Below are 15,188 nucleotides of genomic sequence, written 5' to 3' on the forward strand. Positions count from 1 at the left end.
ATATAATAGTAATAATTAATGCTCTCTAAAATGTAATCATAGTTTTTTTTTTTTTTTTTATATATTTTAACATTTAATTTATTTCTGTGATGGCAAAGCTGAATTTTAATCAGCCATTACTCCAGTCTTCAGTGACACATGATCCTTCAGAAATCATTCTAATATCATTATTTGCATATCATTTCTTATTATTATCAACGTTGAAAACAATTGTGCTACTTAATATTTTTATGGAAACTGAAAACATTGTTTTCAAGATTCTTTGATGAACAGAAAGTAGAAAAAAACAGCATTTATTTTTTTTGGAACATTATAAATGTCTTTACTGTCACTTTTGATCAATTGCTAAATAAAAGTATACATTTCTTAAATAAAAAACTAAAATCTTATTAACTTTTGAACGTTAATGTATTTTGGAATCTTTTCATGAATTATATTTTTGTACGTTATCTTGTATATTTTTGCCTTATTTCAAATGTTTTGCACCATAACTGTTTTACTGTTTATTTAGCTGAAAAACGACTATTTAATGGCAGGTTCCCATTGTGACAAAACAAAAGGTCATAAAAGGTTAATGTGTGTTTCCTTGGCAATGATGGAGGAAAGGTTGAATAGCTATTTTGCAGTCAAGAGGTATGGGCCTATACAGAAATTGACTTTCAAAAATAAACCTACCCTTTTCACTAGAGTTACAACTTGACATTGTCTCCTCTATATAAAGAATATATTTCAAGAAAGACATATCAACCTTCATATCTCTATATTGACAACCTGTTTTATCTCTGGTACTCACATGGGGCCCATGTAGCCTGGTGCACATATGCATTCCCCTGTCTCGTGGTGGCAGGTGGCACCGTTGAGGCATTGACATTGCAGCTGGCAGCCCTTGCCATAGTAGCCAGGCTCACATTGATCCTCACAGCGCCAGCCTTGGTAGCCGTCTGTGCAGACACAGGCTCCTGTGATGGGGTTACACAGTGCCCCATTCTTGCACTGACAGCGGTTGCTGCAGTGGGGCCCCCAGTGGCCACTTTCACAACCTGATACACAAAGAAGAAGAAAGGATGCTTTTTTACACCAGCCAACTAAATTGCCACCATCCTCCAGTTAGAGTTAAGGGTGGAAACTCTCGTTGATCAGTATGACTCAGTTGTATTAAATTCTGAGCAACAGGTTGTGAACCGGTGAACTATAATCCTGGAATTGCCAATACACAAGATTTGAGAAGTCATATAATTTTATTACAGAACATATGCGGAAGTATACAGGTTTGTACAGTGATTTTCCAATACAAGTGAATCCCACTGTGAGTGGGGATTAGCTGAAGCAGATTATTTACATCCCCTCATATATTCTCTTTAAATTATCAATGAGCTACTGCAAGCGCTATCAATAAAATGGGTGAAATTGCAAAGAGCTAATCTTGCAAAAGCACCTAAAGTGACCCAGAGATGCTATAAAACACTGACTCAGTCATTCTGGTGTTAGGCATTAGCTAGCATAAATAGGGCCAAATCCACCATAGACATAGATTTTGTACATTCTTGCATAAATGTTACTGCATGCATCTGGAGATATTTTATGTGATTCTGAGAGGTCTTGTGGTTTCCCCCACCTCAAAATCAGTGCTAACTGCTAACTTTCTTTCTGCATCATTTCGATATACTGTAAACTACTGTTCAAAAGTTTGAGGTCATTAAGATTTGTTTTTGAAAGAAATTAAAAAAAAATATCAGTAACGACTTAAAAGTGACAGTAAAGACATTTAGAATGTTTAAAAAAAATTCTATTTCAAATGCTATTCTTTTGAACTCTATATTCATGCATCACAGTTTCCACAAAAGTATTAAGCAGCACAACAGTTTTCAACATTGATAATAAAAATAAATGTTTCTTGAGCATCAATTAGAATTAGAATGATTTCTGAAGGATCATGTGACACTGAAGACTGGAGGAATGAAGGCTGAAAATACACCCATTCATTCCATCACAGACATAAATTACATTTTAAAGTCCCCGTGAACTGGAAGTTGCAAACGACTTTTCTCCAGTGTTATGACGTATTTCCAAGTGAAACGGAATATTGAACAGAGGGCAGGGTTTTACTTAGCGCTCCTCCTCTCCATCTCTCGCTCATAGCAGACTAACGGTTTGAGGGGAGTGGTTAAGCGTTTTCAACCCAAGCCGTCAAATGGCGTTCAGAAAAAGACGCCATTCCAGACCGGAAGTAACTTTTCAGATTTTGATTAAAGATTACCATGGTAAATTTTTTTTATTTTTTATATTTACTTGCACGGATTAATTGTTCACCACAAGACTAGTAATATGCGCTAACAAAGTAAATAGGGTCAATTTTGATTTCACGGGGACTTTAAAAGAAATTCAAATAGAACAGCTATTTGAAATTACAATAACATTTCACATTACTGTTTTTTTCTGTATTTTTAATCAAATAACTGCAGCCTTAGTGAGCATCAAAGACTTCTTTCAAAAACAAAAACTCACTGATCCCAAACTTTTTGAATGGTAGAGTACGTGTATGTCATTTAGATGATGGTTTCATTCAATTGTTTCAAGCATACAGTCCTTTTAACCTCACAAACCAGTCCATATTTAACTACTAAGCTACCAGTCATTTATCTTTATCGAAAGCTGTTTTGAAAGTGGATAAAGCCCTAATGAAGACTGTGTGCTGTTGGACACCAGCATCCGTTGTCTATGCTAGACAAACATGAGGTGGATGATCAGCACTTAGAGAAGACAGCTTGGCACAGAGGGGGGTCATGGAACATCCTGCCACTGTGGCGAGTCTTTCCCAGGAGGTGCGATGTAGGCCGCATTAAGTAGCTCACAGAGGGCAGGAGGCACGTTATTGATTTGAGTAAATCCGCCATGGATGAGTTCTCCTGTCGACTGAGCTCTCACACCACACAAATGACCAGGGCACATTAAAGGCAGGAAACCTGCAGGAGGTCAGCGAAGATGGATGAGCCGCTCATCGTCTGCTCCGCTCGCAGTCAATCAGCACTCATCACGCTCCTCTCAGTTCTCCCACGCTGATGAGAGAAAAAGAGCAGAAAAACACAAGACATCCACTGTTTGCCTCTCTCACCGGCCCCCGGACCTCGTCAACTCCCCATCAGCCCCAAAGTGAGCGTTTCACTTTCAAAGAAGCCTCATACTGGGATGCAAACAGTTTCCCTCCCATTCAACACGGCAAATCCACTCCGCGTTGGCTCAGAGTCCGCCCGGCCTCATCATCAGCAGCCATTGTGAATCATTGCGGAGGAGGACAAATAAAGTGGAAATCTAGACAGAGCTTAATTTGCAGAAGTCTTTTTCTCTGGTGCTCAGAAGCAGCACAAAATGTTGCCATTGAAGACTCAAAGCCTCTTTTCCCCCCACAGCGAGACGCCTCAGCACATTTCCTCCTAAAGCCCATTATCTCGGCCCGTCTCTTCTGCGTTTAGTTTCAGATTTGCCGCAGACAGTCTCTCACTGCGGGCCTTCTGACAGCATTTAGCCATGATTAAAGAGTCAGAGATCATTTGGTGCCATGGGCAAGGCTGTAAAACACATAGTGTTATTCCTATTTCTCTGTGTTTAAAGTATCTGAAAGAAAGCTTCCATAAGTATGAGTCTAATCAGAGAAGAGATGAGTAAAGAGTGGATGAGGCCCCCTTTGGGGCAATGCATCTTGTGTGTGGGCAGAGATTCAATGTTACAAGTACACCAAACGGCCGACCTGTAACACAGCCCCTATTAAAAGTGCTCAGGATTGCACAAACAGGCTAATCAAAGCTTGTGTTTGGGGAGACAACCCATGCTCTTCTTTGCAACAAACTTGCACTTAAAGGCATCAGGACTGAGTTGTGAGCGTGCGTTTGTGTACTGTACTTTGATAAGCAGAAAAATGTAATGGCCTGATCTGATCAGATGGTTGGGAATGATCTCAGAGCAGTGCCATGCACAATCCTGTGAGAATCCGTAATGCTGCTACTTGAAGTTCTCCCATAAGCGTAGCGAGCCTTACTATAAAACAAGTAAAATCTTTTCAGCTGCAGGCCTGATTCAAAAATTATTAAGGCTGACAAGAAAAATACTGTGTGTGTTTTGGTGCTACGTTCTGCCTAGAGCTGTGCGCATAGCTAAATAAACATGAACGTCACAAAAGGCTAATTAGGGAGACTTCCAGAGTCTAAACTGTTGTATTTTCTATGAAGACTAAATATCTCACTCCTGTGGAATCTGGAAGCCCTGCTTAAGCTGTCTTTTTTTATTAAGAATAATTTTTTTGTCTGAGGATAGCCTTGAGGGTAGCACACATACATTTTGTGCAACAGTGCTTTGTATCTCTTCCTGTCTCTCATCAAACTGTCAAATAAAGGCAAAATTCTCCAAAAATATGACAAAGAAATTTTTTTTGTTAATAAATTGTTTTAACCCATGTCAGAATAACAATTTTTATGGAAAAATCAGGATGTCTCTCCGCACACTGTCAAATAAAAGGCAAAATTACCCCCCAAAAATGTAACTTTAAAAATAAAAAAGTATGAATGAATGAATGAATGAGGCATTTATATAGCACTTTTCATAAGTACTACTGTACACACAAAGCGCTTTACAATCATGTTGGGGTCTCTCCTCAACCACCACCAGTGTGCAGCATCCACTTGGATGATGCGACGGCAGCCGCAGTACAACGGCGCCAGTGCGTTCACCACACACAAGCTACATGTGGTATTTGTTTTAATGTGTATTTGTTTTAAGTAATAAAATATTGTTAAATGCCTAAAGTGAAGTTGGCATAGTTGTCTTCTCGGATCCATTCGGTAAAAGCACATTTATTCTAAATTACCCAAGACCAGAAGAAGCCACTAATATCAGACCCGACCTGTGTCTGAGGCACTCGTCAAAGATTTGGACCCACTCTGTCTCGCTGCTTCGCTATCTTCACGAGAGATGGTAACGTAGCGTCTGCACCTCACGGTTAAGACCCTACGTCTGCTGAGGTAGAGTTACGACTACAATTGTAGGGAGCTGGCGGAGGAGTTACCGCTAGCTCCGTGGCTCCCATGCCCAATCTGGAAGCCCGCTCTGCGGTCTATTCCGGCTAGCCCTGAGTAGAAGAAATGAGTAGAAGAGTTGAAGGATTGTCTCATGTGATTGTGTGCGGCCACAGATCTAGTCCTCTGTGCCACTAAGCAAACAGCCCATGCCATTGGCCGCCCTTCGGCTGCTATGGTTGGTGACAGAGATGCATCTGTAGCTGAACTTATCGGGCATAGATGAGAGGGATAAGAATTTTCTCTTTGATGCACCAGTCTCGTCCTCAGGGACTTACATTGAGACTGGCGTTGAGACTGTGGTGGAAAAGTTCAGATAGGCAAGAAGGCAGTCCACTGCCTTCAGGAAATGTATTCCTTTCCGGGTCCAGGCTCCTTCTGGCCCCTCTGACCCTACGCAAGGAACTAGTTCCTGGAGGGAAGGTCAGAAGGAGAGTGTGGCTGCCAAGGAGTAGGGGGCAGAGGCGCTGTGCCAGTAGGAAGCCAAAACCTGACTCAAAGTATTTTTGTGACGGCCATGGTGAAATGAGGTGGTCTACTCTCTTACTGGGGTAGAGTGCCCTTATGCAAGGTAATGCCTGAGGGTGATTTTTCAATGGGAAAAATGGCTAGTCGCTGTGAAATTATGCAATCTGTTTTTATGTTCAAATGTTAATGCACCCCCTGTGAGGCTGGGTGATTTATCAGATTGGTTTAAAAAAAAGAGGCTACTTGCTCCTCTCTGAATGGGTTGGTTCAAGTATCCTCTCTTTTTTTACAGTAAAGCTTGGAAGATGAGAGTTGAGTTGGACTAAGTTGCAGAAAGCGGTCCACTCTCTCATCTAAAAACCTCACTGAATTCATCATATTGGGGATTAAAGCAGGGCTATGCTTCCTTGTGAATGGGTTAGTGCCCATTCTCAGGCTAGTCAAAGGTCAGTGCAGGGCCTTTGACAGAGCAGAGGTGGACTGTATCGTGGTTAGCGATCCATTCTCTTATCTGTCGCCCTCTCCAGCTCATTAAGGCTGTATACATAAAAGCTGAGGATTTTTTCTCGCATACTTCCTTCGGTTTAGCACTTACTAGAAGCTGGTGTGAAGATATGTAGAGTTGCTGCATGCGACTCTATATCTCATTTGTTGCCTGAATCAGCTTATTATGCTGGACTTAGTACTGTAGATTTAGAAAACACTGCTCTAGGCTATTGGCTGTCCTATTAAAGTCCCCATAGCATCAGCATCTGATGCAGCGTTGGGTTCCCTTGAAACCCAGCTCCCTGAGAAGGGAACGAGACTTAACCCTAAGACGCTCTTTATCCTTATCACATGCATGAGTCAAGTATGGCATTTACAACATTTTGTATATACCACTTTGTGCCTAGTTTTAAATCAATATATCAATCTTTTGCCAACCTGCCATTTACCTTTACATCATCCAACAGATGGAATGTAGCCATCTAGATGTTTGTAACAGGGCCAAGGGTTTGTGAATCAGATAGTGTAATATGAAGCACTGTACAAGAGTGTGATTACACTGACTCTATCACAGCACACAATGCCTCTAGGGCCAATTACTACTTCCTTGCACCCAGTCCAGCCCATTCTACTCCTTTAATTAAAGCTCCAGCAGTGTAGGGGAAAACTCAGTCAACCCCTCTCACCCAAGTTTTAGCTTTTGTGGTTAATGACTGGAGGAAGTGCATCCAGACAATTAAACTTCCAGATAAATGAAGATCCCAAACCTTGGCAGCTGAACTCCTCTGTTTGGGTTCATCTCTGCTATGCCATGATGAATACAGAATGGGAGTTTGTCTCTACATGACAGAGTGTCTTAATTACTGTGAGTCAGTGTCATAGCTCTGTGTGCTACGTGACTCAAGTCCGACTCCATGCCTGATGACGGTTAGAGTGAGACCTGTTTTGTGCCAGTTGAGTTTGTTCTTCAGAGCACAGGTTATACAGAAACCTTATTAAGCCAGAAAATGTTAAACAGTGTGCCGCTTCAAAGAAGGCAAGAGTAAATTAAAGTATATGGGCAAGGTGCCACAAAAGATCCAGCGTTAAAATATACAGCAAATGGGTGATCCAAAAGTGCACTGCTAAAAAGATTCTGTCCAATGAGAAATAAGTGAAGGTTCTTATACACACAGAAACATTGACTGATTGGATTCGCAAGGCTGCAAGAATAGAATTTTTAAACAATTAAAGGTACTGCATCTCTATTAGCTGACAGATATCCTGAATAATGAGGAAGCTGAAGAAGGATTGCCAAATTAGATGATTTCAAAAAACATTATTGAGTTTTATTTTCTTTTCTTTAATTAATTAAAATTATATATATATATATATATATATATATATATATATATATATATATATGTTTTTTAAATTGTTAAATATATATATATGTTTTTTAAATTGAATTTTAAAAATTCAACTCAGAACTTTTAATTACAGCCTTTTTAGAAGTTCAACAAGGTCGTTTACACAGTGCTCTCTCTTCTCATATAGTGTCTCGTTTTTGTGCATGAATCTTTTTAATTACATCAAGAATTCAGTTACGATTTGCACTCAAAATTCTAAATCTTTTGTTATTTTATTTAACATGTCGGAAAACCAAAAAGTTTCGGCTCTCAGTCCTTCATCAGTGTGTCAGAGCCGAAGAGAGAGCATTTGTGTTTTCCCTACATGTGTTAAATAAGATAACAAAAGATCCTGAATTTTGAACGTAAACAGTATTTGTAAATATAGAAATTAACAGCAACTAAGATTAATAAACACGGTAAAATTATTGTTTCTCGTTAAAGAAATTGAATGCTACTGTTAAATAGAGTAGCTGAAAATAATTAAATCACTATTTATTTCATTTGTATATTATATTGTATTTGTCCTAATATTTGTAATTGGCTTCTTTGTTCATATTTTTAATAATGATTTTCATCTTCGCCCACCCCTACTTTGGCCTAAATGATCAGTCATTTTTTTCTTTTATATTTTGCTACCCTGTAAGGCAAAATTTTACAGGCAAAGTGAATTATAATAAAACCAACATGAAAAAGAATTGTGATAAAATCATGAATCGTGACTGCTCTTCCTTTTAAGTGAAGCAAAAAAATATATAGTGCATGCTTTTGATGCACTAAAAAGAACCAGTTCAAAAGAGTTATTGTTCAGTAATTGCACTTCTCTAGTAATGTTATCTGTTTCGCTGCATGTGCATTTAGATGTCTGCAACAGACGAACAGGGCTATAGCTCTTTGATAAACATTTACAAATATAGCTTTATTTATTTTTTGTAAAATGATGATTATTTAGTACACTAGGATGATAAATGTCTCCTGAACATGCTTTTAAACGTACAGTTGTAAAAGCTGCCAATACTCTCACCGTGAAATGGCCCACTGGGCCCTCTAGAGCTCCACTGACACTTATCACTATGTTATTTATTTGTGCGCTGAAAGAGCCGACTGCTACAGAATGAATTAGGGATACATTAGGGAATTTGGGATATGTTATTTGGGGTGGGGAGCTGATGGATGCTATTCTAAATATACAGTAGGAACTGCCAATAGTCATGTGGGGTGGATAGTGCTGAGTTATAATATCAGAGGGGGGAGCGCTTGTACTGCAGCTGCCAGGCAGCCTCAACGGACCGGGGCGTCCCTCCTACTCTAATTTATCTCAGACAAGCCCCTGCTACATGTTTCCTTTTCCCCAGTTGAGAGGAACAGCATGGGACCTGCCAGCCAAAGCCTCAGGGGAGACACACAGCGTAAGGATGTGCTGATGTCCTATCTTTTTACGCTACGACTCATGCTACATTATAGTTCACATGTAAAGAATTTGACTGTTTATGATGTATTACAGTATCTGCAGTGAATTAACTTTTTGTCAACAAACTTGTACATGTTAACAGATTTAATTTCTGATTTAGCAGTTACAGGGAAGGCACTATTATTAGTTAAAAAAGTATTATTAATATTATTAAAAATATTATTGCTTTATGCACTACCATTCAAAAGATTAAGGTCAGTAAGATTTTTTGTAAAGAAATGAATAATTTCATTCAACAAGCATGCATTAAACTGATTAAAAAAAAAGAAAGATCTTGTGAAAGATAATGTGACATTGAAGACTGAAGTAATGGCTGCTGAAAATTCAGCTTTGCCATCAAATGAATATATGACACAAGATATATTAAAATAGAAAAAAGTTCTTTTAAATTGTAATAATATTTCACAATATTACTTTTTACTGTGTTTTTTATCAATTAAAACCTTGATGAATATAAGAGACTTCTTTCAGAAACAAAATATTACTGAACCCCAAACTTTTGAAAAGTAATGTACTGTATCATAATATGTAATGCTAAATGATATCCAATATAACATGGCCAAAGAGAAACCCAAAGCAAATCACCTAACCTACGGTCCACTAACATCTTGTATTCACAGAAGGTTGTTTAGAGATATCTATATCAAATTAAGCACTGACTAATCACTGTCTAGAAAAGACACTCCCTCTGTGGATACAACTAGGTCATTTGTTTGAGATCTATCTAGGATGTGAACTCAGATCAATATCAGCCTTGAGAAGTCACCTTCTATTCAATACAGTGCTAGAGACCTCTCACAGCAAAACTGCAGGACGGCACTATCCGATCGCATCATCTTTTGTGGAGGGTGAAGGGATCTTAGAAGGGAATCATGCAGGCACAAGTCGGGTCATTATCACGCTCCTGAATAATTTGAGAAAAGCCATGACCTAGTGCAGCAAACCAGTAGCTTATTCAACAAAAGTCAGAAGTGTCCTACTCAGCAGATTGTTACACGGGCCGTTGCTTTACCAAATTAATAATTCTATCTTCCTCTCCTCCCTTGGGAAAAACACAAGCTATTCTCTAAGCCACGAGGCCAACGAACACGAAAAGAGCCTCTTTTACATCTCTCTAACCAGAAAGGAACGACTCGAAATAAAGCGATGCATGAGATGGAGATGCACAAGAAAAATGTGAGATGAGCAGTGACCAACAATCGCTGCTCTTGAGACAATGTCAACCCAATAAAGCCCACTCGTGCTGCGCTTAATTTGCACCCATCGATTTCCTATTTTCAATTATTAATTCTAATTAGGATGAAGTAGATGGTGCCAGGGGCCGTGACAGAGGGTCGATGATGGAGAGGCCCGGCAGATGTAGGCGAGTGATCCACATACGAGAAAGACTCTACACCAATTCTAGATTTTGATGATAGAGCACATAGATTAAGTGATTTAAAGCCAATTTAAACAGCTTTTTACTCAGCATACATCATTATTTTATATTATTATATATCCTGATCTGGGCCAAGTGGTTGTCATGATCATGTTAGCTTTGATTCCTGACCTCAAAGAGTGAAACTCTTTCACCAGGGGGCAGTAAACCACATAGTTCAAGCACGGGTCAATAAGCGGCTGTGTGCCCACCAGTGGTCTGACATACAAAATGGTGCTTCGTGATGTATGTTTAATTATGAAGTTGCTACAATATGGTGACAGTTGCAGCCCTTCCTCCACCTAGTGCTGAAAACAGCTATGATGCATAACCAATAACCCACAATGCATTCATCAAAAAGCATGGCCGCCCATCACACCAAACTTGCAAAGCTACAATCTGAAAACTTAAGGATAATTTTATTGGTGTGAAGGATAGCTATAGAGTTCTCTAATATGTAAAACATAAAAGAACGAAAGGTTGTAGTTAAAAAACATACTGTACCAGAAGCAAGAAGAAAAAAAAACAGAAGAAGCCGTTTTCTCTGGTACTGGGGAATTTTCACTTGGTTTGCATATGTGCCTTTTTGTAAACCATAAGACTGCTCGTTATGAATCAATTACTAGAACCACTTGACCATTATGCCAAAGCAAATAAAAAGAGAAAATAAGGCAATTAAAACTCATCTGTGGACAGGGACAATGACAGAATAATGTAGTATGAAGATCTCTCCTGACCTACACTGCCAATGCATTATGGGTTTCCATGGCATCTGCACCTGCGGAAAACTGGTAAGGGGGGAGGACAGAAATGAGGTTATGTTATATATCTTTCTGCGAGTTTGCTGCTAGTCTACGGAGCATGAACTCATTCTGCAGGTGCTGGCAGTATACTGTATACAAAAGCCCTATATACAGCGTGCACAGAAGAGTGAGTCGAAATAGCAAGCTATCACAGCAAAACATGTTGGTGTTTCCTCTTCAATTGATTCACACTAACAATGCATTGGCATGTTGGGAAGGATGGTTGTTATTATAGCAGTAACATCCTGACTTGTGCAGACAGAAGGCACCATAATTTCAATATAAATCATCTTTGAATGTAATTTCTACATTATCTACATGCCAATCGACATACAAAACAAATATTTTAAAAAATAGAAGGTGTGAGGCTAATAGAAAGTCGCCCTATACACATACTGTATATGCATGTGCCTACAGGCAAATACAAATGCTAGGGATAGACAATGCATGGTGAATTATCTCACTCAATCCACTGACTGGTGCTGTGGGAATAAAGTTGCCTGTGACTGCTGTTCTAGGATCTTCTACACAAAGTAGAACTACAATTGAGATAGGAAATAAGTGGCTGCAGGAAATCTCATTCTACTTATATTGCATGCACAATTTTGTGATTTTGCAAATGTTGTGAATGGTGTACAATAGATAATGACTGAAACTTAAAGATGTTTTTCATGGAATGTCTCTCGGGGGTATTCTATTTTAAACATGTTTTTAGAAGAAAAACATCTCCACCTTCTACACTTCATAGCTTTACCCTGCAGTTTGTTCACCAACACGATATATGTGCATGAGCATCTACAATCAACATGTAAGTGCATGGTTCATTGTTTCACACAATTACCATTCTTGTGTAAATACATTAGAAATGACTTGTGGTCTTTGGGGGCATTCTTCTGAGCACCATGGTTCGAGATTCTGCGAGCGCCCCTGGTTATAGTGCCACATCAGCATCCCAAATTGACTGAAAAAATCTGACATTTTTTGTTCCAAGAAACTTTCCCAACACTTTTCAACGCACGTACACACACAGATCAGTATAATTGGCTTTTAATGATCTGACATTATGCTAATGTTCATCGTAAGGAGATAAATCTTTGCAAGGGTTTACGATTCTCGGCAGGTGGCCGTCTGCCCACCAGAGCCATGGAGATTAAACATGGAGGACAGACTCAGGAGAACAACAATGACGTGCTCCATCATTGAGGGTCAGAGTGCATCGTTTTCTGCGTGAATCAGTTTGCGTGGGAAAGAACATTATCTTTGCAACCATGACTTCATGTGTTTACATCATCAACATTAGGGTTAAATTAAAACAGCCATTTCTGTAGTTGCATTTGTAAACATTAAATGTTGTCATCGTTGGATTAAACAAGTGGGTTGTTTTAAATCATCTATAACCAATGCAGACAGCCCTTTAAAATTTTAATGCTGAGAGTTAAGGTGTTTTGAGAAATATTGGGTTCTTAGGAAATTGCCAATTGAGCTCCATCAGAGAGCTGCCCACTTAAGCAAGGACCACATTAAGGCTTCATTAGCATAGTGACTGGCGCGGCAAGAGTGGAGGTAAGGGAACAACCTCAGTGGCCAAAAAAGGCTTTGGAATGAAGAGACAGCTTCTGCGATCAGGCTCTGAGGGTCTGAGGGTTCTGTGAAGTGGCCAATGTGTGTCAATCACAGCTGTCCCTCTCCTCTCTCGTCCACTCAACAGTCACATGAAGAACCCTCAGGAGAGTCGCAGCCTCTCCGGAAAAAAGGTTGGCAGGTTCAGAGGCACAGAATTATCCGGATTGAGCGGCGAGATCTCTGAATGCAGTTTTGTTCTCGTCTTTGGGAACTCACCAAGGCCTATGAATTATTCCTGTGGATTCTCAAAGTCACAGTGAAGTCAAAGGTATACATCAGTGACTCCCTGAGAAATCAATTGTGTATCTCTTTCTCTAACTGACAGTCAAAAAAAGAAAAAAAGGCTTGTTGCTGGGGAAGTTTTAGATTGAGAGTTAATGAATTATTAGTCATGATCTCTTGCATGGCAATAAAACCGCTTGGTACTAAGAACAACTGGCAATCACAAGACTCCCAATGCAGTTATTTGTTAAACCCCTCATGACAGATAGAGTTGCAGATGTCTGATGAGAAGAAAATTGAATGTAAAAAAAAGCAAATCTGATCCATTCATTCTATGGTGAAGTTTGCTATAGAGAGGCTGCCGTATTGATCGACCGAGGAAAAAATCATTTTATTCCCCTGATGAACAAAAGCAAATGATCTTATCTAAATCAGTCTTAAAATTAGTCTGGCTCACAATAGCTGGTATTTACTCTTGTAGATGTGCAACTGGGGAAAAGGGATCAATGCTGGACAAGATATTTACAAAATAAATGTAATGTTAGGTTTTTGTTGCATAAGATGTCCTTACTCAGTTGTCAGCATGAACACTGCAAAGAAGTATTTGTCTTAAATGGCACATATTATGCTCCTTTTTACAAGATGTAAAAATAGTTTTATAAATTTTTTTGCCACATCTTGGGGGTTAGCAAAAATGCGCAGTTTTTGTGTCCCTTTAAATGCAAATGAGCTGGTGCTCCCGACCCCTTTCAAGAAGAGGGTGGAGCTTCAAGACCTCATGCAACACAACAACAAAACAGGACAATCTCACAAACTGAAAATGTCTGAAATTGTCAGTAGTGGTGTTTAGCCTTATTATGTTCGAACCAGAGTCGGACAATGATGGAGAGGCTCAAGAAGAAGAGACATGTAGAATGCAACAGGACCATAAAAACACAATTTTACAATTAAAAGCACAAATGTACTCAAAAAACAAAATGTGTAAGATATAACACATTTTGACTATTTTTAAATTTTTTAATAAATTCATAATATATAATATACATTTTTTTCTTAAAAAAAACTTAATTCAAGAAATATTCTCTGAGAAAAAGTATTTTTTATGCAATTTTGCATTTTAAGTAATTAATTTTGTTTTAAAGATATCAATTACCGGAAAACAAGTTTTTTGTTTTGGCAGTTAAGTTTTTATCTTCACAAATATTAATAGCAAACCTTTTTCACATAATCTACAATTATGCTTGCTTAATAGAGTTTGAGGCAATCCAAAGCAAACTATTTTATTGCAGCCCTATACAGTAACCTTGAATTCCCGCAGTGTTTATGCAAAAGAGGAGCACATGTGTGAAATCGCGGAAGCCACTAAACGTTCTTTAAACTCTCCTTTGAAACTTATCATCTAGATGCCCTTTCTCAGATGCACAGATCACAAACCCCATCCCGTTCATCTTATTAAGCCTTACCAATGTGCATCGGCCTTTCTCTTTCCCTATGCTCTGAGGCAAAAGGCAGTAATTTAATTGAATTTCAGGGCTTTTAATGTCTGCATCAGGATAATCAAAGCAAGCCAGTCGTGAGTTGTTTATCATGACCTTGGGAGCATTAGCAAGGACACGTTCATAGAGATAACCATTGTCCTGAGTTCATAAGAGGTCCATAAGACTTAGTCTTAAAGGGGTTATGAACTGGATTTTTTTAAATAATTTTATAATATTTCCTGCCGTGCACTTATGATGTTAATATGATTTTTACATCAAAAATGGTCACAAATTAGAAATAAATGGCAATTTTCTATCCTGATTTTAGCCCTCTGATTTGAACGCTCTGTTTGAAGGGGCGTGTCTGCTGTGAGACTTCAGTGTAAATGCCCACTCCTGTGATTGGCTAACATCTTTGCACATGAAATAAGTGTTACATGTGGAACCCTCTCAAATACTTTTACTACGTGTTTACTATTACAGCTGTTGAGATTAACGAATCGTGAAAAGTGTTGATTATATCATTGTATTTAGTTCCCTTTCAGTCGGGCACGTTCAACGTAGTCTACGTGTCGACTGATTGGGATCACGTTAGGGAGCCTGTCATCTTCGAGTATTGTAAAAATGAGCCAATGGACATTGGCGTGCATGAATCGCATCACCCGCCCCGCCCCGCAGCACGGGTATAAGTACGGAAGTGGAGGCACACACCAGTTATCTTTCGCTTCGGAGCCGATCGGTCTTCATGTCGATGTCTCTGAAGAGT

General features: G+C 39.0%; 1 protein-coding gene across 6 annotated transcripts in view; it reads right to left on the reverse strand.

Moving 5' to 3' along the window:
- Positions 1-15,188, reverse strand: part of megf11 (multiple EGF-like-domains 11) — a 119,605-nt gene that overhangs the window by 40,412 nt on the left and 64,005 nt on the right. For all 6 annotated transcript variants that reach the window (XM_079874663.1, XM_079874664.1, XM_079874667.1 and 3 more), the window contains one exon: positions 794-1,040. In XM_079874663.1, the coding sequence (XP_079730789.1) occupies positions 794-1,040 (247 nt within the window). The remainder of the gene's footprint in view (positions 1-793; positions 1,041-15,188) is intronic.

Source organism: Squalius cephalus (genome assembly GCF_949319135.1).
Source record: "Squalius cephalus genome assembly, chromosome: 6".
NCBI lineage: Eukaryota > Metazoa > Chordata > Actinopteri > Cypriniformes > Leuciscidae > Squalius > Squalius cephalus.